The following is a 20,984-nucleotide window of genomic DNA, read 5'->3' on the forward strand; positions in this document are numbered from 1 at the left end:
AAAATTGAACTCGTCCCCAGGTCTTCTATGACCCCTGAGTCTCTGCGATGCATTTGCGACATCATTCATGTAAATATTTTTACTTTATTTGAAAATTATTCCCTTACACCAATTATTAGCCTTAATTAAGTACATGATTTTAACCACAACTTACAGGTTTTAAATCCACTTTCGTCTCGATTTACTAATATTACTTTGATTATGGTACCATTATAATTATACTTTTTCGTGATTATAAATTTAGACAGATACTTCACCCAGCTTGTAATGTTTTACTTCTCACTAGGACAACGTAAACGCAAAAAATAGAGAGAAAGAAATGGAAACGAAGAGGTTGAATGTGTTCATAACATTAGTCGTTGATGAACTTTCATCTTCACTTTCCTCTGTCGTTCTTGAGGGTGGCGATGGTGGCGTACCTATTATGCAATAAAAGAAATATAATGTCATTTAGTGTACTTGTTACCAAACTAAATTATGGAAACTTATCAATGGCAACTAAAGCTGACTCACTTTGCGATCGAACGTTTTGACATGTTGAACCTGACCAACCATGGGTACACTGACAGAATGGTACAGCAGCATCAACACAAACACCTCCATTTCTACATTGTAATACAGCACGACATGGACATCCTATCTCCACATTCATTCTTGCTTTCTTTACGTTTGGATCTGTGTCTAAGTTCTTGCCATTGTAAGTGATACTAGCTATACAGCCTTAAGAAAATAAAGTCACAAAACGTCAAAGCATAGAATTCCTGCAAATGATGCAAGTCAGGAAAGCATGACAGCCTTCATAAGAGCATTATTAATCACATTTCATCTCAAACCTTGCATATCTCCAGCAACGCTTTTGACAGCTCGTCCATCAGTTGTTACACCAAGTATTGTACCAGCTGAGCGACGATGTCGATAACGGACATCATAAACGTTTGCCTTGACAAGTTTATTCACGATGGTAACATTAGGAGCAATGTCTGGCAATCCACCAACTACAATTTTCGTTTTGCCCATGCCAATTAACGTCTTAATTCCACCTAAAAAATTAAGGAATAAATAAAAGAATTCTTCTCCAAGCTGTTGAACTTACGCCTCTTGAGAGATACAGGTGCAGCCCAAACTTACGTTCTCTTTCAACTAAATACCTCTCATGATTCGAATGACTCTTTTCCAAGAGAGTCCAAAAATTGGAACTTTATTAAAAGCATTTCAAACATTTATTTGTAACCTGTGTTCCTGCTAACTCGTCCTTCATAATCAACTTGAAGTTCAACGAAGTTCCCATCTCGCAAAAGCATGACATTATGCCAGTAACCGTCGGCGATATGAATCTTTGAAGACATTTCCACGTAAACCTGGCCATCTGATAATTTCAACTCATAATACAGCTTCTTCTTCGAGTACTACAGCAAAACAATCAAAGTTATATTCTTGTAATTTCGCATGGAACTTTTAAAATGTGAACTTAGCAAATATTTCTAAGCTATAAATACCAATTTTACCTACCCCCAATTTACTGTATTCCAGCCCATCCTCGCTGACAGCATAGAAAAATATAGCTTCAGTAACACCAGGATCAACTCGTATTTGCATAGTAATGTGATTACTAAAACGATCTAGAAGATCTGAAGGTTCCTGGGCCGCCCCACGCTTCTTACGACGTTCTTCCCCAGGTAGTGTGTACTCCGTAAAACTGTTTGCAAGGTAGGTGTGTCCTGGTGAATCTAAATTATATCATTTTCAATAAAATGAGACTTCTCACGAATTCTTTTCTCACGTACCAGTGTTTTAAATTATTCAAATGCGAAAGATACTCACTTCCGCTACAGTCGTCACCAATGTAGCCCGCAGGACAGCTACAAACACTGTGAGCAAATCCTGGGTAACAATAACCACCATTCAAACAAGTGGGGCATTCAGCCATGATAGTACATCCCGCAGGAGCATTGACGACTTTGAGAGGATATGATAAGTCGTACATCTCTAGGTTCTCCTTGATCTTACGAATACAACCATCAAAATATTTATACTCGACGAACTTTGAAGAAGGATAGTCCAAAGGCATGCTTTCAACGCCACCAATCTGCATTGGACCAAGACCATTCAAAAACCTGAGATAAATTGTGAAAATTTGTTTAATAATGGTAACAGTTTTTATAGGCAAAAGCCTGATGCCGTAAAGAGAAAAGTATCGAAACTTTCAAAACAAAATTCTATTTAGAAAATACAGAGTTCTGGTTCGACACGTACTCAAAGTTTTGTGTGGTTTTCATCACCATTTCACAATTTTCTCTCATCTCAACAAGTTTTTCGTCAACTTTAACGATGCTTGCGAGTTGGCAACGATCAATTATCATTTTCACTTCCTGAGGAGAAAATGGAGTTGTATTTAATTTCGTTTTCTTCACCATTAGCGTATTCGGACAACGATAATATCAAATGACGACAAACCTTTCTTTGATGTGAAACTTCAACATGATGCCACTTTCTATCATTCAGTGTTGGTCCTTTATCCATGTAAAATACCTGAGGTTCTCCTCCGAACGTCAAACCCACTTGAATCCGTCCATTTTTCAAACTAATAGCCAGGAAATCTCCACGACCATTGTTGCCATCTAAATATCGTATGATTATTATGAGATAATGGACTGTTTTTCTGGAGAATTGTCTTCAAGTGATGTACCTTTGACTGCCGGGCCCTGATAGAGTAACAGACCATTGGCTGCACCAGTCGCAAACTCCAATGAGACACTCCCAAAATTATGCGGGGTCTTGGGAGGCAACCAGATGTAAGAGTTACCCTGGAATGTGCGTGTAGTAAGTTGACACCTAGGACCACTGTACTTTCCGGGGCATTCACATACAAAACCTCGTGGTAAAACATCGTGACAAGTTCCTGCAAAGAAAAATAGACTCTTATAGGACTAAGACGTTTGAATACTTTAAGTTTTCAGTTTCTCACTAACCAGTTGAATATTTCCTTACCTCCATTAAGACAACTGACTTCATTCACACACGTATCATACTCCGGATCAGGATCTTGATGATAACGATCATATTCTGCGTCGGCTTTGACTGGGATTGATGTGATTGCGACCGCATAGTCAGGGACTGGTATCAAACCATAATCGCTGCTCACGACAGAATACTCGTCACCAACAAGACGCACCGTATTACGACACATACCAGACTTCTTTGTCTCTTCAACACAGTAATCAAGACCAATCATACCAAGTTTGAAACCTGCAAAAAATGAGATTAACACATCAGCTTTTAACTAAACAAACCTAGATCGTTGGATAAGTGTTAAATAAACGAGACCTACCAATCTCTTTTAGTGTTTTATTATTCTTCTCCAAAGTATTAATCAAAATATATCGAGGTAAAAATAGACTTTTAACTGAAGATTTCTTCCTGATAGCAAAATGAACATCTATGGCAGGATAAGATCTTCCTGGCTTCCTGATTTGTTTCGACATTTGAATACTGAAGACATAAATATCGTCAGCAGAAACGTCAAACAAGTTGGACAACATATTGACAAAGCGATCATAATAAGTAATCGAATCAAACTTGCTGGTGCTGCCCTGACGGATAGGAGTTCAAAAAGCGGTTAGTGTTCAGGACTTCGTGAAGTTGTATAGCAGCGCTGTTCTCAATGGCCTCTTTTGGGACATCACGAACAGTGACGTCAACTGTACATGAAGGCCGCGAACTTCCTTTCCGTCCTCGAATTTTCAGTTCATATTTTCCCACCTTTACAGTACTCTTAGCACTGATCCAACCGTCGTTACTTTGCACTGTAAACTTATCTGAACCTGGCAAAAACACAATGCAGTTGTGATTAAAGAGCAGTCTGCATTCTATGTGCACTATTTTGTGAAATTGGACTGTACCTGTGAGAGTATAAGTCATCCCGCGGGTATTATCACCATCATTATCTTTGAAGTATGTCTGTGCAATCCTTCCTCCAACAAACTTTCCATCAATAGCATTCACAACAACTCGCATTCTTGCGCTCGACTCCCCCGATTCGTCAACATCTTTAACATGTATAAATACGTTGGCAGTTGAAGACAGTTTTGGTTCTGGAGCGTCTGTGACTTTTACAACAACTTTTAAATCTGGCGTAGCCTCTCGGTCCACACTGCCAGTACAATACAGCTTAGTACTGTTCTTTTCGGGATCGTCACGTAGCGAAAATCGGTTGCCAGGATTTCCATTAGGGGCAAAAGCAAAGACAAATGGTCCTTGTGGGTCTTCGTCGGCATCAACCGCGGCGAGGGTGACAAGAGGTGTATTAGAGTCACAGAGTCCTTCTGTGATTGAAGCGGTGTAAAATGGAGATAGGAATCTCGGTGGATTGTCGTTTACATCTTCCAGGGTTATTTGTAGCCAAGCCAAATCTAGGAAGAAAGTTATATGATTGGCAAGCACGCGTTGATAAACATTGGAAAACGAATTGATTAAACGTTTGACGTTTTGACATCGAAAACGCTGCAACGCTGCTTCTTGGTAAATTGTTTCCATGTAAGTATGGTATAATCAGGATTGACAGCAAATAATAACAACAAAAGTACCTGATACTCCTCCGTTATCCATAACAACCAACTGCATGTCATAACGATCTTGAAATTCTCGATCAAGCGGATGGTTTATCACAATATCGGCTCTTTTTGAGTCCAATTTTACCACTCCAAACCAGTCACCAACATTTCCGGACGTGATGAAAAATCTGTGAATAAATAGATTCAAATTCATTCATATATTTGCATCGAAAATCCGGCTAAGAAAATCGTAACCATGAATATTTAGAGCCATGATAACAAATAACGGTGTTTGATTGCATATTGTCAACTTCTCAACGAACCTAAACTTGTTGCTATACCCCAAGTCATTATCATAAGCCTCGATTCCAAGATTTAGTCTCGTTCCCACCGGTGTATCTTCAGAAATAGTTGCAATATACATCTTGTTAGGTGCAGTAAACGTAGGACGATTATCATTTCCTGGAATAACAGTGATTTTCACTGAAGCTGTGTGTTCAAATGCTCTTTTCAAATCAATGCCAATATCAATCAACATTTCGTTATTCCTTTCTTTTAAACCAACCGTCAAATTATAAACCTTTGTTCCTGTCTTATCAATATCCAGTTCTCCTGCCACGACAATTTCACCTGTCTCCTGGTTGATGTCAAAAGCGTACGGGTAATTACCACTCTTTATGGAAAAGGCGTAATTATTTGGGGGTGCAAAATCCTGATCTTTCGTAGTCAGCTGTAAAACAACAAAACCAGGCGGACGACTTTCAGAAACGCTTGCTTCGTATTTTTCTTTTTGAAACAGCGCTTGAAATTCGCTCTCATCACGAATAACTATAGTAACGTCTGTCTCGCCATATAACCGTGGATTGCCGTCGTCCCAAGCTCTGACACGAATAGATAAATTTCTTCTAAATTCTTCAGCGTCCAGTTTTACCCTCGTAACAAGTCGACCGTTGCTATCCATTTTAAACAATCTTCCGTCCTTGTCAAATGGATCTTCCCCAGTGTTTGTCAGCAACGCGTACCTGAGTCTTACATTCTTGCCTCCATTTATATCCGGGTTATCCCGATCTATGGCGTTGATATATCGAACCAAAGTACCAACAGGTAGATTTTCTTTAATATAACCAACATATGGTTGGTCCAGGAACAAGGGTGGCGCGTCATTTGTATCGTTGATCTATAAGAACGAAAGACAGACAGTTTCTGTTTGCCATAATCAGAATTGAATAAACGTTTTGATAAATGTGTAGTAATATATCCAGGATAAGGTCTAACTTACCTTGACTCTGACAACTGTCTGACCAGTGATGTTAGGACTTCGTATTTCGTAAGCATAGACAGGGAACGTAATGATAGGCGTCACCTCCCAGTCCAAAGGTTCTCCTACAGTAGTGATCATTCCTGTCACGTTATTGATTTCAAAATATGGCAATGCTTTTTCATCAAGTCGGAAGCGAATTACATCTTTGGGATCTTCAGGTTCTTTCACCTGGACTTTTACCACTGGAAGACCAGCTGCAGAATTCTCTGGAAGATGTTCTTCATAAAATGATGTAACGAATTCTGGTTTGGAGTCATGACGTTCTAAGATCTAAGAATTTTAATCAATATCAACACTGATTATTTTAGTTTACCGATCATTTTAGTTAACTTTAGTTCAACAATTATCGAACTTACCCTAACAGTAATGGTGGCTGTTGCTGTGTGTTTACGATCCGTAGCTGTCACAGTCAAAGTATACACAGGATTTGCCCTAAATTTTGGTGACTTTTTAGCATCTAACGGAAAGAGAACTTTCAATCTTCCAGTATTTTGTCCATCTCTTCCTAAGATAGTTTCCATGGCAAATCGACCATCATTTCCAGCAGTTATAAAATAGCGCACATCTGCGTTTTCAAAAATGTCGTCGTCTGTTGCATTGAGTACAAGATTAGGTACAACATATGGCACTGGGATATTTTCTGGGATAGGAGCTGCTGTAAAATCTGTCTTTGCAAACACAGGTGGTGAATCATTTTCATCTCGCACATTTACAGTAAGCACAGCTGTACTTCGTAGACCAGGCGATTTGTCTCGATATGCCTCAATAATAATAATGTAAACAGATTTCTTTTCTCTGTCGAAAAATCCCTTTTTAAGCGAGATAGCAGTCTTGATTTGTGCATAACCTGTTCTCTCTTCTACTGTAAATATTTTAAAATCAAATTTATCTTCAATCTTGTAAATCATTTTCCCTCCACCTGCAGGATCTGGATCACTGGCTTGGACACGGAATACATCAACTCCTCCTCCGGCAGCTTCTGAGACTGTTGCTTCATATTTATCATTACCAAATATGGGTACAACATCATCAACATCGTCAACATTAATCTCAACAATGACAGAGGAATGGTCATTTGCACCAGATTTTTGTGCTTGAATGGCAAACAGGTAGGATTTTTCAAATTCATAATCCAACGACTTCGTTGTTGTAATGACTCCAGTTGCTGTACCAATCACAAATGGTAAATTATCACGATCTCGCAAAAGTTGCAGTGAATATAGTGCACTGCCACCACCAACAATTCCAACTGTTAAAACAGACGACCCAGCAGCACTATTTTCCTTCACCTTGCCAACATACTTAGATTTCCTAAAGGTAGGTGGTGCATTTCTAGCAATGGTTACTTCTACTCTTGTTTGCTTTTTGGTTCCCTTATCTCCACCAACAACAGCCACCTTGTTTTTAGCTTCTATCACAAATATTATTTTATCACCAATATTGAGCCCTGCCATTGAACTTTTAACTTTCACTTCTCCTGTTGTTTTAACAACTTCTAGATAGTCAGCATTTCTTGAGCCAATTTTCTGTGTGACTTTTGAATATTCAATCACTGCATTCTCGCCCTGATCTGGGTCTATAGCTTCTACATATAACAAACGGCTTCCTGTGGGAAGTGTCCTTAAAGCGGACACGTCATATTCTTGCACAGTGAATATGGGATGGTGATCATTAACATCCAAAACTTCGACAACAAACTGACAGTAACCAATTTGACGAAGAGGTTCACTTCTGGTTGGACCACCATCTGTTGCTTTGGCAACTACAAAGATTTCATCATATTTCTCTCTATCAAGCACTTGTGTTGTTTTCACCTCACCAGTTTGATTGTTGATTGCAAAGAAGTTATGTTTTTGCACTGTTGCAAGGCTATATTCAATCAATTTGTTGACACCTCTGTCATCATCTGTTGCAGTTAAGCTAGTCAATGTTGTGCCAATAGGTTGGTGTTCATTAATCGATTGCTTCTTACACTCTTTGAAGACAGGTTGGTGGTCATTCACATCAAGAACATGAATTTTAACAGTTGCAGAAGGATTTGATTTGTGGCCCCCCTTGTCAGTTGCAATTATTTTTAATTCATAAGTGTCAGAGCCGCGAAATTGATTTCTATTTTCAAACACTTTTATAACACCCTGACTTGCAGCATAAAAGTAATCCCTACCCTCATTTGGGTCAGCGTTATCCATTCTATAATTAATATCACTCGGTTTTGTTGCAGGGTCTGGGTCTAACGCCTGTGCAACACCAATAACCTGATATCTTGGTGCATCTTCAAAAATTGCAAAATCAAAAATAGGATTTGGAAATTTTGGTTGGGTGTCATCAATATCTAAAACAGTTATTTCAACATAGGATGTCCTTGTGCGGCCATTTGTCCCGGGATCTGTAACCTTAACTGGAAAGAAGAAATAATTCTTTTTCTCATAATCTAAATCTTCAATGTTTAGGATTTGTCCAGCACTTGTTATATCAAAAAATCCTCCAGTATCCCCAAGAGAGTAAATCATTTCTCCTGATTTACAGTCGCAATTTTCATTACAATCACAGTCTTCAACATCAATTTTATAGATATCTCCACCAGTCCGTATTGAACCCTCTTTAAATTCCAATCGTTTTGCTGGTGTTTTAAACATTCCTAAATGATCATCAGCATTTACCAGCCTTAAATTCACAGTGACATCTGTGGTACGACCTTGATAAGCATCCTCAGATGCTCGAACTGTGAACGTAAACATTTTGTCAGAGTCGTTAGCTGTATCATAATCAATTTCACGTAAAAGTGTTACCTCTCCAAGATGATTTATGGCAAAAGTGTCCTTAACATCCTCTGTAATTATTTCATACTTCATATGCATTCCAGATCTACTTATTGCTTGAACTTTTGCCACAACACTGCCTCGAGCATCAGCTTCCGAGAAATAAAGATTATATGGAGCACCTGTGAACTCTGGAGGAGTTTTCTCAACACGAACTGTGAAATCCTGGACTGCACTTTTTCTAGGTGGCATTCCATAATCAAGAGCCTGAACCCTTACCTTATAGCGTCTACTCTCAAGCAGCTCCCCAGTTGTTTTCAAATAGTGAGTTTTAGGATCAATTGTAAATTTAGATTGCTTTTTATCAGCTGTGATGATATTGAAACGTATTCTTCCTCGTGGCCCACTGTCATCATCTGCAGGGTTTATATGAAGAATAGGTGTCCCAGCACGAGCATTTGTATTTATTTTCCCAGTAAAGAATCCACCACCAGATGTATCTCGAATCCATTTCGGAGTATTGTCATTCCGATCAACAACTTCAACAATTAAGTAATGATCGACATAATCACGTTGTGGATCATCCTTGTTTTCAGGATGTGGCACTGGTGGTTGTTTTAATGGCTCATCATCAGTGTAATTGTGTCTGAAATCACGGATGGTCATGTTATACAGTCTGAGAAATTCAAAGTCCATCTTGGTAGTCGTCCTGACTTCTCCTGTGTCCTGATCAACTGTGAAATTCCGCCATCCAAAATAAGGCCAGACAATCGACTGCTTGCCATTAGGAAACAGTTTACGAACTCTACCAACTATAGTATTTGGTGGGATATTAAAAGGTGCAGTTGAACCATCATTACTGTCTTGTACAAACTCAGGAACATAAAGCCGTGTTGCTGGAACTGTACCAATAATATTTAAACTTTCAAATAACCGTCTCTCATACTCACGACGTTGCTCATCAGCCCTGTTCAATTCTTCCTCTTCTTCTGCACGACGAAACCTCTGCTTCAGGTTGGCCTCGGATGCAGATTTTCCTGTCGTTAATGATGTCAAACGCTTTGCCTCGTTTCTTTTATCAACTCCAAGATTTTTACCCTCAACAGGTATTTTCCCAAGAGCTGCTTTTACCACAACATCATGGGACCAAATAAAAAGCGTACACATTAAAACGATATGTACCGCCATTTGTTTGCGTACAAATAGGTACCTCTACCTTGCAGTCTTTGCTTCTCGTTTCAACACAAGCATTCACTGCATTTGTTGAGTCATGCTGAGAGCAATGATGGGCTTAATAAAGGCTTTTTTTAAGTCCTTCTGGTTCCGCGTAGTCAGCGTAGTGCCGGTAGGCTACAGAGAAGAATTAATCATGATGACTTATGCGACGCGAATTTTTCATTTTCAGAAGGAAATAAATTCAATTCCAAAAAAGGAATTTAAGAGATATAGGTTAAAGTGTACTATCATTCGGTAGTTACCAAGAATATCATTGTCATTGTCAAAATTAGCAATTTGAAAACTGAAAAATTCATGATTTTGGCGTCAAGCTGGCAAATCGCGTCAAGTGTGTCGGTCTTTGTATATTGCTTGGTATTGTGCCAGCTGTGCTTCAAGCGACTGTCTTTCAGATATATTTGTGTTTCAGCACAAATACAGGAATATAAACAGGAAACAAGATAAAGAAATATATTGTTCATGAAAGAAAAGGAATGTAGTTTTTGACGAATTAAGGATGTTGCATATACGTCATCGCCAACTTCCTTGCACGTCGTCGTCGATAATTACGATAAATCATTTCTAACAATCTTTATTGACCCAGCTCTAAGATCATTTGCTCAACGTTGTGCGTTTAAAATCTCTTCACAAGTAACTTTCAAAATTCGACTTTATGGTCGTCTGTTTAAGCTTATTTTTACTTGTAAATGTCATGCAGATACATCGGTTCAAATATCATATTTGTTCCTAATAACGTAAATAAAATACTAAAAAGAGAGGCGAAATATATGGAATAGAGAAATACACAAAAGATAGTGAATGTATTTATGTAGATACCACTAATTGGTGAGCCTCCAGATGTTTCCGGCAATGTTTCTAGAAAAGAGAAAACTTTCATCCTAAGTAAGGGCTTGTCAAATTACTCACCATCTTTAATATAATATTCAGTCTCTTGAAATTTTTCCTTATCAAAACCTGGTTTCTTTTTTGAATCAGTTTGTACCTTTTTAGCATTTTTCTAGGACAAAAATCTTTGCATGACAAATAAATCATCATACAAGTTGTCATTTCTACAACTAGGTTTCTTGAACGTGATAGTTGAATGGATTAAGTGAAATAAATACAGCAATACCTCTTTTCCTTTCTCTGTTTTTCTCTTCCTAAAATTCAAATCGTCCGCCATTTTGAGATTTTCCAACTAATCCACGAGAAACTTCATGTAAGTTTTATGAAATTTGTTGTCGATTGCACATTTCGTGAACAGTGCGTACTGCCGAACTTTGAAAAATTGAACTCGTCCCCAGGTCTTCTATAATTCCCGAGTCCCTGCGAAGCATTTGCGAAATAATTCATAGAAATATTCTAACTTTACTTGAAAATCATTCCTTTGCACCAATCATTATGTACATGATTTTTACTAAAAATTATTGGTTTGAAAAAACTTCGGTTCGATCAACTAATATTTTCCATGACAGAAATTTAGACAGACACCGTGACAGAAATCTAGACAGACAGCGAGACACGTCACCTATAGCTTGTAATGTTTTACTTCTCACTAGGACAAAGTATAAGCAAAAAATATAGAGAGAGATATGGAAACGAAGAGGTTGAATTTGTTCATAACATTAATCCTTGATGAACTTTTCTTTGTCGTTGTTGAGTTTGGCGAGGTTGGCGAGGTGGGCGATGGGGTATCTATAATAAAAACATTTCAACATTTAAATTTACCAATCCACGTAGCTTCCCTTCAAAGTGGACCATTTAATTAAGATTGCGCACTCTTGTTATTTTTTTTGAAGGTTGGCAAAAATATGAATATGGAATAGAGAAATTCTAGAAAAGAGAAAACTTTCATCCTAAGTAAGGGCTTGTCATTCTTGAAATGGCTGAAGTAGTCACAGAATAGTCACAGAGTAGAATTCGAATAAACTGTTTTTGCAAATTCAGCAAGATTCATGTCTTAATTGATCCAAAGTTAACCGCATATGAAACTCTTCAGTTCTAAACTTTTCTTCCTAGAGGTCCAGTAAGACTGCGTGTATGTATAAATGGGATTGCAAAAACACTAAGTGTGCTAACGGAATGAAATGAACTGCGAATAAATACGAACCTTCAACATCGTAAAGAGCCATCATCCCATGCACCATGTGATCATTCACGTGACAATGTAATAACCACCTTCCAATGCTGTCTGGTACCATCTTGACCGTCATAAACACCCCGGGAAATAAATCAATCACATCTTCTCTGTGATCAGCTGATGTTCTCTGCATGAAAAACAAATGACGCAGCGTGTTTTACAACCATTTAAGCGGAGCTTACTGTCCACAGACCTTCATAAGTCTGCTGTAACATAGTTTGCGGATAAAGCATATCCCTGATTGGTCAACTGGACGCATTGCATGGCCAATCAGAAACCTGCTTTGTCCGCGAACTACGTAATAATGCAGACTTTTTAAGTTCCATATCATGTTTCACTTACTGCTAAAACCGTCTGACCGTGAAAGTGAACATTGTGCATATCAACTTCAGTACCAAGACTTAGAAGATACCAATTGATTTTTTGCCCTTTCACCATTTTAATACCCTCCAGATTACCATAAATACGACCATTTATTGCGTTCATTTTATTGCTTTCCATAAAATCTTCGTCTTCTTTATCAGAACTTTTGGCGAACTCTTGAATATTTTTGTCTAAATACCAACTCAAGTTTTCATCCATAACACTGAAGTAGATTGGGTATTCATGGTCGGCATATTTAGCTCGCGATCCGTCCTCTGATAGCTTTCCCTGCCGGAAATACCAAACGATGCATTATTCCGAATAAATTGAGAATCGGAAGAAGCGGTTTTTCACCTTAAAAAGCACTTGCGCTGAGAGCTTACCTTCTTACAGATGATCAAAGGACCCACAAGACCTGAATTTGTATCCTTTGATGGATCAACATCACTGTAATATATCCACGTTAAACAATCATTATCACTCGAGGTAGGTCCTGCTCTGGAAGGCACTTTCCAAGTGTAGGTATAAGTCTCGCCTGGGGAAACCACATCGTCATCTTTTGATGTTGTGTTATCCAGATACAAAGATCCCTCGTTTTGTTTGCTAAAGAAACAAAGGGATATTAGTTTAAATTGATTTAAAATTGACAATTAAACAGATGATACTCACTCATAAAATACGCCATGGGGATGAATCGAATATTTTCTAGATGCCTGATTTTTGAAAACAACTTTTATAATATCGCCAACTTCTGCTCGCAATATCGGTCCCAGTATTCCAAGATATGCAGGACTTTCTTTTCTTTTTTTGAACGTACCATCCGTGTATTCTCGATAGAGTGCTTTATAATATATACGTCCTATTCTTTTTGGTCCAGACTCGGTATAAGGCTTTGCATTCCTGTCAAAGAGATATAACATTATTCTAAAATCAAGTCTCATCAGTTTTGTAGAAGAGTCCAAAAGATACTCACGTATCCTTGTCTAAATCAGTTCCTTTTAATAAATTCTTTCCACTTGGGGCATAATCCCACTTTTCTTCAACAGCTGAGACGTAATACGTCCTAGTTTTTGCTGATTCGAAGGAAGGATTCTTGCCACATGTTTTCACTTGAAACTTAGCCACCATTCCAGCGTCATAATGGTCATTGGTGCGACAAACGACCGCCCATTCACCAGGGTTGTCTGGCTTCATTTTCACTGTCTCAAACGTTCCTGCAAGAATAAAGCAATTTATTATAAATCATCTTCTTTTTGCTAATACTAGAATAGCACGCCATTAAACTGTTCCTAGTGGAGTGTCACAGTACGAGTTCTTTCAATTCTCTTGAAATTCATATTTCACTAACCTGGTACTAAATTAAGGGCATCTTTACGATTTTTATTCATCAAAAATGTCTGACCATGAAAATACGCGCCATGAATATCAACTTCGTTGCCGTAGCCAATAAGATGCCAAGACACGTTATCATCCAGGCACATTACGAGATCAGGTAGGTTAGCGAATAGAAATCCATTTATCCCATGCATTAAATTGTTCTCGATCTCGGGATCTAAGGGGATTCAATGGTTCAATCATGAACATTTTTCAACAGCATAAAATATATCAGAGTGAACTTTACTAAGGGTTGTGTTACAATGCTTCAAGAGATGATAGCATTTGTAGGAGCGGAAACACACTTACGAATCTCTGGTGTAAGACAGCAAAGAATTTCAATCACTGAGAAATTTCTACTTGCCATAATGAAACGATTTTGCTGCAAATCCCCCAATAAACTCTTCCACGTTCTTCTCAATATACAAAGCCTCGTTTTCGTTTGACACCGTGAACATTAAAACAAACTCCTTGTCAATATTTTTCTGTTTTCCCTCGTCGTCCAAAGATCCTTTCCTGCAAACCAGTAGTGGGCCAATTAAACCTATAAATACGTTAGTATAATTACGATTAGTAGTAATTAATCCAAGTATGTTTCTATGATAAAGTGGTATATAATTTTACCGGAGTAAACATCCTTAATAGGATCAACAGCAGAAGAATAAACCCAGGTCAGACAATTTGGATCGTCTTTTGTTGGTCCAACGTGTTCTGGAATTGTCCAAGTATAGACAAATTTGTGGTTTGGTCTGACTACGTCATCCAGTTTCGCTAAACTTGATGTCGAATCATTGTATGATGAACCTTCGTTTGACTTGTTGTAAAACACACCATGAGGTTGTATACTGAAGTTAAACGATGCCTGAAAGATGAAATCTTGCGTTAAAAGATGGTTTGAAATGAATCGTGCAGAAAATTATGGAATTTCTATAGAAAAACAAGAAAATAATTCAAAATATTACTTACCATGTTCTTAAAAGTAACTTCTATCGTGTCTCCGACTTCAGCTCGTATCACCGGGCCAAGGAATCCCAAATAAATAGGCTTCTTTTTCTGCTCAGTAAAAGTATCGTTTGTGTATTCAAAAAATAACGCTTTCCAATATTTTCCACCGATGGAAGTGTTGGACCTGGCAAAAAACTCATGGCCTTTGCTAAAAGTTGAAGGAAAGAAAACGACATTTACGTAAGGTTCAATAGACAACAATCTAAATTAAGACTCTCGTGTTTAGAGTTGTCGGCTCAATGATGCTATGAAGTCGACAATAGTTTGGTTATTCTACGGGAAATATCTGGTAGAGAAAATTAAAAAATATTTGCAGGAAAGCGTCTTGCGTAAGTAGCGAAATCACTCCAGGTTTCAAGTCAGAACCCACCTATCCTCACTTGTTAAACTCCCGCCATTGAAGTTATCCAATCCCGATGGAGCATAATCCCAAATCACTTCCTCAGCAGCTATGAAATATTTCCTTGTTTTGCCGTCCAGTGCGTTACTAGGAGCAGATTTTCCCTTGCAGTTTTCCTTTACATGAAACAAAGCCGACATTCCGGCGGAGTAGTGATCATTGACCAGACAATTCAACAGCCATGTACCAGGATTCGTTGCGGTCATATGAGCAGTGCTTGATCTCGCTGGGAACATGGAACCAACATCTTTACGATGACCATCTATTGTAACAGTCTGGCCATGGAAGAAAGCTAAAAAATGGAAATAAATGCCTAAGTTGCTATTCAACAGCACAATCAAGGACACGTAGGTATACTGTGGCTAACCTGTATGTATATCCACCTCAGTCCCCATACCAAACAAATGCCAATTTACTTTATCCCCAACGCACATATCAAGTCCTGGTGTGTTTCCGTAGAAGTAGCCATTGATCACATGCATTTTGTTGCTTTCCTGAAAGTCTTCGTCATCTTTTGACGAAGTTAAGTTTGGGCAATACGTTTTGATATTTTCTTCTAACAACCAGCTGTTGTTCTCATCCATGACAGTAAACATTATCATGAAATCTTCGTCGACATCTTTATGTTTGTTGTTTTCAAACGTCCCTTTCTTGCAAATTATCATACCACCTATAAATACAGAGTAATATTGTCTGATGGTAGACGGTGGGTGACAGTGGGTGACGGTGGGTTAGTGGATGGCAGTGGGGGATAATGGGGGAAAATGTGTGACAGTGGATGACAGTGGATGACAGTGGTGGACAGTGGATGACAGTGGGTGACAGTCACTGACAGTGGGTGACAGGTAATCACAGTGGGTGACAGTAAGTGACAGTGGATGACATGGGATGAGAGTGGATGACAGTGGGAGTCAGGTGGGCAGCCTTTTCTAAGGCCTGGGTACGAGGTTGGTGTAAAACTATACGTACCAACAAGACCAGTATTCACATCGTTCTGAGGATGAACATGTGAATGATAAACCCATGTCAAGCAGTCTGAGTCACTCTCTTTGGGTCCATGTTCTTTCTTCACTTCCCAAGTGTAAATATGTGTTTTATTTGGAGGCACGCCATCATCTGCCTTATCAAATCCACTTGTTTTATCCTAAATAAGTGTTGATATAGAGTAGACAGCCTAACCAACTAGCACACCTGGGTATTCTTACCTGGCCAATAACCAAACTATAATACCACATTCATGCTCGCACAGCAGTTTTACTGCACATGCGCGCGTCATTCGAAAGTCCTAACTTGCCAGATCAGTTGTATCAAAATTACCTCATAAAGAGCTCCCTCAGAGTCTTTACGATAAAATACTCCATGAGGATGAACAGTGTAATTCCTGGTCGCCCAATTCGTGAAATGTACTTGCAAAGTGTCTCCAACCTCCGCACGAATGACAGGACCAAGCACGCCAAGATATGCAGGATGAGTTTTGTATTCTTTGCAAGAAGAATCTTTACATTCGCGATATAAGACTTTGCGATATTTCCGTCCAATCGTCTTAGTGCGGTCATTTTTTGCTGTGAATACCTTTGCAGACCTTCACGAAAAGAACAAGACATCAATCTCGTTTTTTTATTTTTCAAGTACAAATTAATTGAAAATATTGTCCTCAATGTTACATTTCCTCTGCATTTTTTACAAGTACGAGTGCATTTTGTATCATACGACTTAATTAATGGAAACCAAGCAATGCATTAACATCAATCCTAGCGATCATTCCTCTTTGATCAATGTTTGATGACGTATTCATTCTCAATAAGGTATTTGTTTGGAATGCTAATTACCAACACTCAGAAACCTATGTTGAGTGTTTCAGCGCGTTTAAGACTTAAGAGGTTCTTAACTCAAATAGTTTGCATGATTAATACAATTTCACGAATGCTATCAATGCTATTCACAATGAATAGTTCATTTTACCTAAAGCAACCAGTTATGGTTGGCAGGTATTCTTCTTAGGCTGAGACACATTCAAGATCTTTCTCGATTAATATTTGCATGAAAATGGCAGTAAAGTGAACGAAATCATGAGGCCATAACCAACTTGCTTAATTGCTTTCGTAATAAAACTACCTGACTCTACTCTGTTCACATTATAGTGTTACACTAGGATTATCTCAGGTGATAGTGTAAACTTTTAACGTTGAAGTTTATTATTTGTCTATGTGTCGATCTGCGCAGTCAGCATGCGCCGAAAACCTTCATGACTGCTAGCACGCTTCAGATAAAAAACGTGGACAAAACGGAAGTTATTATACCAAATAATACGCGTTCATGTTGGCATGTGACAACTTATGCTCTTTGGCGTAACTGTAGTCGACCTGCTTGGAATATCTAGATCTGTGACGTCGTGAAACTATCTATCACTGCTACAAACCATCACTGCAGTCTGCAGTATAAACCACAAACCACATCACTGCTATACATATACCACAAACTATCACTGCTATTACTCTATATTCGTGCTATAAATATTTCATCAAACTCAGCTTTTTTGAGCTTTCATAATTCGATGAAAAAAATCACAGCAAAGTTATCATCATTTATGTGCTTGGTTGGGCAGCTTTGAACGTCTAGCATCTTGTCTTGCTTGTTTGAAGTCTTCATCATAGTTAATGTAGGTTAAGGCCTTTCATTTAGTGTGTCAGATATCATATCTTTCTCGCTAGGCTGAGAGTGAGCTGACGTTTTGATATCTTTGACTGTACACTAGGACAGTAGGATGAACTCTCTAGCAGACACGAACACGGTTCCGTTTTAATAATCTGGTTTAATTATTCTTAAGAGAGACAAACGACAAAGAGAGACAAACGACAGTTTGTTTCTAACGTCGCAAATGCGAGAATTCATAGAAATCTTACAAATTTCCACGCTTTATTTTACAGCGAGGATTAATTAAAAGCGAAACTTACTCATCTTCGTCCAACAAGACGCCAGTTAGTTTGTTCACATTACTCGGGGCGTAGTTCCATTCCTGTTCCACAGCTGCAATATGGTAGGTTCTGACAGCACAGCTTACGTCGCTAAATAATGAGAGGAAAACGCACAGAAATATCGTTGCTTTCAGCCCTTCCATTTTCAGCTGTTGTACTGAGCGCCTAGGATTACATTTGAGGCTTGGGAGTTACCATAAAAGGAACTAGGGTCAAATGATTAAATTACTAACATTTAATATTCATGAGTAGTAAAAATGATATGGATCATTCTAGACAAGTGTGAAATGAGGTAAAGTCTAAGAATGAGAATAAATTGTGACGTGGTTTCTGTGTGTTGGCAGGGCCGCCCAGGGAGGAGGGGTCAAGGGAGCAAGCCCCAGGGTTGCAGTTCAATCGCATTGCAAAGCCTCGTATGATAGTCCTGAGAATTAGCCAGTCTCACCTCAAGAAACTTGCCTCAAAATTCTGTCCAACACATTAGAATTTTTGCACTTGAAGAGTTCAACAGAATTGTGATTTCATACTGTATGACTTCATAGTCCCATCCCTACCTGCTGGAACTGATGGTACACCTCAATACGTATTTCCAACGGTTGTTTAAAAGGCGTTAGAGGGCCACCTCCCCCTTCAGATCTGCTAATTCATTGTTTCTTTCGTCCCTCGCCCCAGGGGATTGCACCAGTGGGCCAGTGGCGTTTAACTGTAGCCATTAAAACACAATAACATGAAGTAATCGCGGACATTTAATAAATTACGTTGAATGAAAACATTTATATTTTCTAAACTCACTCTTTTATTTTCTATATTTTATCTTGAAATAAATGGAGGATATAAAAGAACGGGAAAGTGTGTTATTGATCTGGTCAGGGATATCTCCATCTCAGGATTTACAAGAAATTGTTGGTCGTATAACTGAGCTGACGGGTGTTTGTGGCAAAGTTAGCGTTGAACACGTCGATAGATTAAAATTGTGTAAGTTTTCAGTGTTAAATTCAGATTTACTTTAGATTAATTGTGCAATTATACATCTACAAATCTTATTTGTAATGAAAATAAATCATTTTAGCTGATCAAATATACCAGAAGCAATCCATTTTGAAGTTGAACCTTTTCCTCTTAATATTTTCAGCGTCGCACACAGAATCTTCCTTCGACCATATATATTCTGGTGTGACTTTTCCATCAACTTTCATCCACGATTTGGATATCCTTGCTGAAATAGCGAGAATATTAAAACCATCAGGTTCATTTTTACTTAGACAACCAACAGGTTAGCACTCCAATGAATGAGCCAGCATGTCAGTCAAATTTGATTGAATCTTCTATTTAATGCTTTTACCATCTATCCATTGCTAATTTTCCATGATTGTCTTATTGATAGGAAACATCAACACACTAGTCACCCAAGACAAACTGGTATCAACACTAAAATTATCCGGATTTGTTGATATTTCACAGGTACGTAAAACCTCTCCTTCCACAAACAGGTCTGTTCCTCCCAATTGATTTTTGCTGGTAATTCATTTTAGGGTGATCTGGTGGAAACAACAGAAGAACAATTAAAAACTTTGCAAGATATTTTAAAAACTGAAAACAAAATAGATATGTTTGAGGTGAGCTAGAAAACAAACATATGAATTATGTTGCATGAATGTTCACATCTTTTACCATTAAAATGTTCACTCACAGCGAAGAAGATTATATCAATGGCAACTTTATATTTTCCTAGATAAAATGTAAAAAACCTTCATTTAACGTTGGAACAAGCACGAAACTTAAACTCTCATTCAGCAATAAAAAAGGTGAATTTTGCTCAATTAATGAGATGTAGTGGAATCATTAATCACAAATAAAATGTATTTCAAAAAACTCACAGAAATTCCATCAGAAAATGCTGCGAAAGTGTGGACCTTGTCAGCACAAGATATGAATGATGATGATGTTGTATGTAAACTAATCCTTATTATGAACCCTTGTGTTGAGTCTTCTGGTGGATTTCCCATTTAATGTATCAATTATCTATTTAATTAGGATATAATTGATTCAGATGATCTTCTAGATGAGAATGATAGAAAGAAGCCAGATCCATCTACCTTGAAGAGTAAGTTGATTAATCACTTGTTGAAGCAATATTTTTAGTCTAATGTTGTATTTGGAATATATTTTTATATTTGAATATCTTTCAGGTGCTTGTGGGCCGAAATCTGGTAAGAAGAAAGCATGCAAAAACTGGTACGTGGTCATTTGTTCAGGGTTGAACAGGGTAAAAGATCTTCAAAGGTTCAACGGACTTCTTAACTTGATTTTTAGCACGTGTGGCCTGGCAGAAGATCTTGCGAATGGTGTAGAGGGAGCACAGCCAAAGTCTGCTTGTGGCAGTGTAAGTAAATCATTTTGACTTACCGTGGTTTTGAAGTGCACGGCTTATCCTGATCCATCGCAAAGCGATAAAATATAACTTTCATCCTCGGCCTTTCATAATCACCATTTTCTCATCTTTTTCAGTGTTATCTTGGCGACGCCTTTCGTTGTGCAAGTTGTCCTTATCTCGGAATGCCAGCGTTTAAACCCGGAGACAAAATATCACTCAGCGATCGACAGCTCAAACCCGATATTTAAAGAAAACAAATATGAAGAACAATTCGCAGTTTTGAGTAAAGAATGAATTCTTGAAATTGTAAAATTTTTCATATTCTTCCTTGTAATGATGGAGAAAGTCATAAAAGAAGATAAACCTCAATATATATTGTATATTTTACAATAAACGGTGTTTGTGTGAAGATATATTATTTTATAAATATAATCCAAAAGCTTGTTTTTATTTTGCAACGGACGGGGCGTGACAATAATAACCTGTTCTTCATTTTTACTTCAAACCT

At 38.1% G+C, this 20,984-nt stretch overlaps 4 protein-coding genes and 1 long non-coding RNA gene across 5 annotated transcripts in view; 1 reads left to right on the forward strand and 4 right to left on the reverse strand.

Moving 5' to 3' along the window:
- Positions 1-9,966, reverse strand: part of LOC114532634 (protocadherin-like protein) — a 54,602-nt gene extending 44,636 nt beyond the window's left edge. Inside the window, exon 1 of the mRNA XM_028554181.1 lies at positions 6,228-9,966. Within this exon, the coding sequence (XP_028409982.1) occupies positions 6,228-9,818 (3,591 nt within the window). The 5' untranslated portion in view covers positions 9,819-9,966. The remainder of the gene's footprint in view (positions 1-6,227) is intronic.
- Positions 104-3,618, reverse strand: LOC114532636 (protocadherin-like protein). The gene is made up of 11 exons (XM_028554183.1): positions 3,329-3,618; positions 2,989-3,246; positions 2,687-2,899; positions 2,455-2,618; positions 2,254-2,369; positions 1,822-2,114; positions 1,510-1,727; positions 1,232-1,406; positions 834-1,040; positions 514-720; positions 104-419 (listed from the first exon to the last, which is right to left on the reverse strand). The coding sequence occupies exons 1-11, from the start codon at positions 3,537-3,539 to the stop codon at positions 283-285; spliced, it is 2,199 nt and encodes a 732-aa protein (XP_028409984.1). The 5' UTR covers positions 3,540-3,618; the 3' UTR covers positions 104-282.
- Positions 9,967-11,205: 1,239 nt separating the features above from the next.
- On the reverse strand, positions 11,206-18,321 carry LOC114532698 (hephaestin-like protein). The gene is made up of 15 exons (XM_028554264.1): positions 18,082-18,321; positions 16,445-16,709; positions 16,097-16,271; positions 15,495-15,797; positions 15,098-15,419; positions 14,689-14,875; positions 14,347-14,584; positions 14,087-14,266; positions 13,697-13,900; positions 13,322-13,562; positions 13,018-13,248; positions 12,732-12,951; positions 12,328-12,636; positions 11,956-12,112; positions 11,206-11,540 (listed from the first exon to the last, which is right to left on the reverse strand). Exons 1-15 carry the CDS (start codon positions 18,243-18,245, stop codon positions 11,401-11,403), a joined length of 3,336 nt encoding a protein of 1,111 aa, XP_028410065.1. The 5' UTR covers positions 18,246-18,321; the 3' UTR covers positions 11,206-11,400.
- A 189-nt stretch (positions 18,322-18,510) lies between these two features.
- Positions 18,511-20,897, forward strand: LOC114532699 (anamorsin homolog). The gene is made up of 10 exons (XM_028554265.1): positions 18,511-19,077; positions 19,235-19,375; positions 19,487-19,563; positions 19,635-19,718; positions 19,835-19,907; positions 19,982-20,049; positions 20,137-20,206; positions 20,292-20,337; positions 20,416-20,485; positions 20,611-20,897. The coding sequence occupies exons 1-10, from the start codon at positions 18,927-18,929 to the stop codon at positions 20,722-20,724; spliced, it is 894 nt and encodes a 297-aa protein (XP_028410066.1). The 5' UTR covers positions 18,511-18,926; the 3' UTR covers positions 20,725-20,897.
- LOC114532700 lies at positions 19,071-20,193 on the reverse strand. Its single transcript, XR_003687974.1, has 4 exons — positions 19,980-20,193; positions 19,774-19,830; positions 19,445-19,640; positions 19,071-19,318 (listed from the first exon to the last, which is right to left on the reverse strand). It is a non-coding gene; the product is annotated as an uncharacterized LOC114532700 (long non-coding RNA).
- Positions 20,898-20,984: the final 87 nt, after the last annotated feature.

This window comes from Dendronephthya gigantea, unplaced genomic scaffold, assembly GCF_004324835.1.
Source record: "Dendronephthya gigantea isolate DGI-Jeju-01 unplaced genomic scaffold, DenGig_1.0 000080F, whole genome shotgun sequence".
In the NCBI taxonomy this organism is placed as follows: domain Eukaryota; kingdom Metazoa; phylum Cnidaria; class Anthozoa; order Malacalcyonacea; family Nephtheidae; genus Dendronephthya; species Dendronephthya gigantea.

Bases quoted from the DNA above. Each gene is read 5' to 3' on its own strand.
- LOC114532699 (XM_028554265.1), top strand. From the start codon at position 18,927: ATGGAGGATATAAAAGAACGGGAAAGTGTGTTATTGATCTGGTCAGGG. The intron at 19,078-19,234 runs GTAAGTTTTCAG...TAATATTTTCAG, and splicing joins CGTCGATAGATTAAAATTGT to CGTCGCACACAGAATCTTCC. The intron at 19,908-19,981 runs GTGAATTTTGCT...AAAAACTCACAG, and splicing joins CTCATTCAGCAATAAAAAAG to AAATTCCATCAGAAAATGCT.
- LOC114532636 (XM_028554183.1), bottom strand. From the start codon at position 3,539: ATGTTGTCCAACTTGTTTGACGTTTCTGCTGACGATATTTATGTCTTC. The intron at 2,900-2,988 runs GTAAGGAAATAT...TTTTCTTTGCAG, and splicing joins AGTCAGTTGTCTTAATGGAG to GAACTTGTCACGATGTTTTA. The intron at 721-833 runs GTTTGAGATGAA...TATTTTCTTAAG, and splicing joins CGTTGCTGGAGATATGCAAG to GCTGTATAGCTAGTATCACT.
- LOC114532698 (XM_028554264.1), bottom strand. From the start codon at position 18,245: ATGGAAGGGCTGAAAGCAACGATATTTCTGTGCGTTTTCCTCTCATTA. The intron at 13,563-13,696 runs GTTAGTGAAATA...TTATTCTTGCAG, and splicing joins TGCCCTTAATTTAGTACCAG to GAACGTTTGAGACAGTGAAA. The intron at 11,541-11,955 runs GTTCGTATTTAT...TTTTTATTATAG, and splicing joins GGCTCTTTACGATGTTGAAG to ATACCCCATCGCCCACCTCG.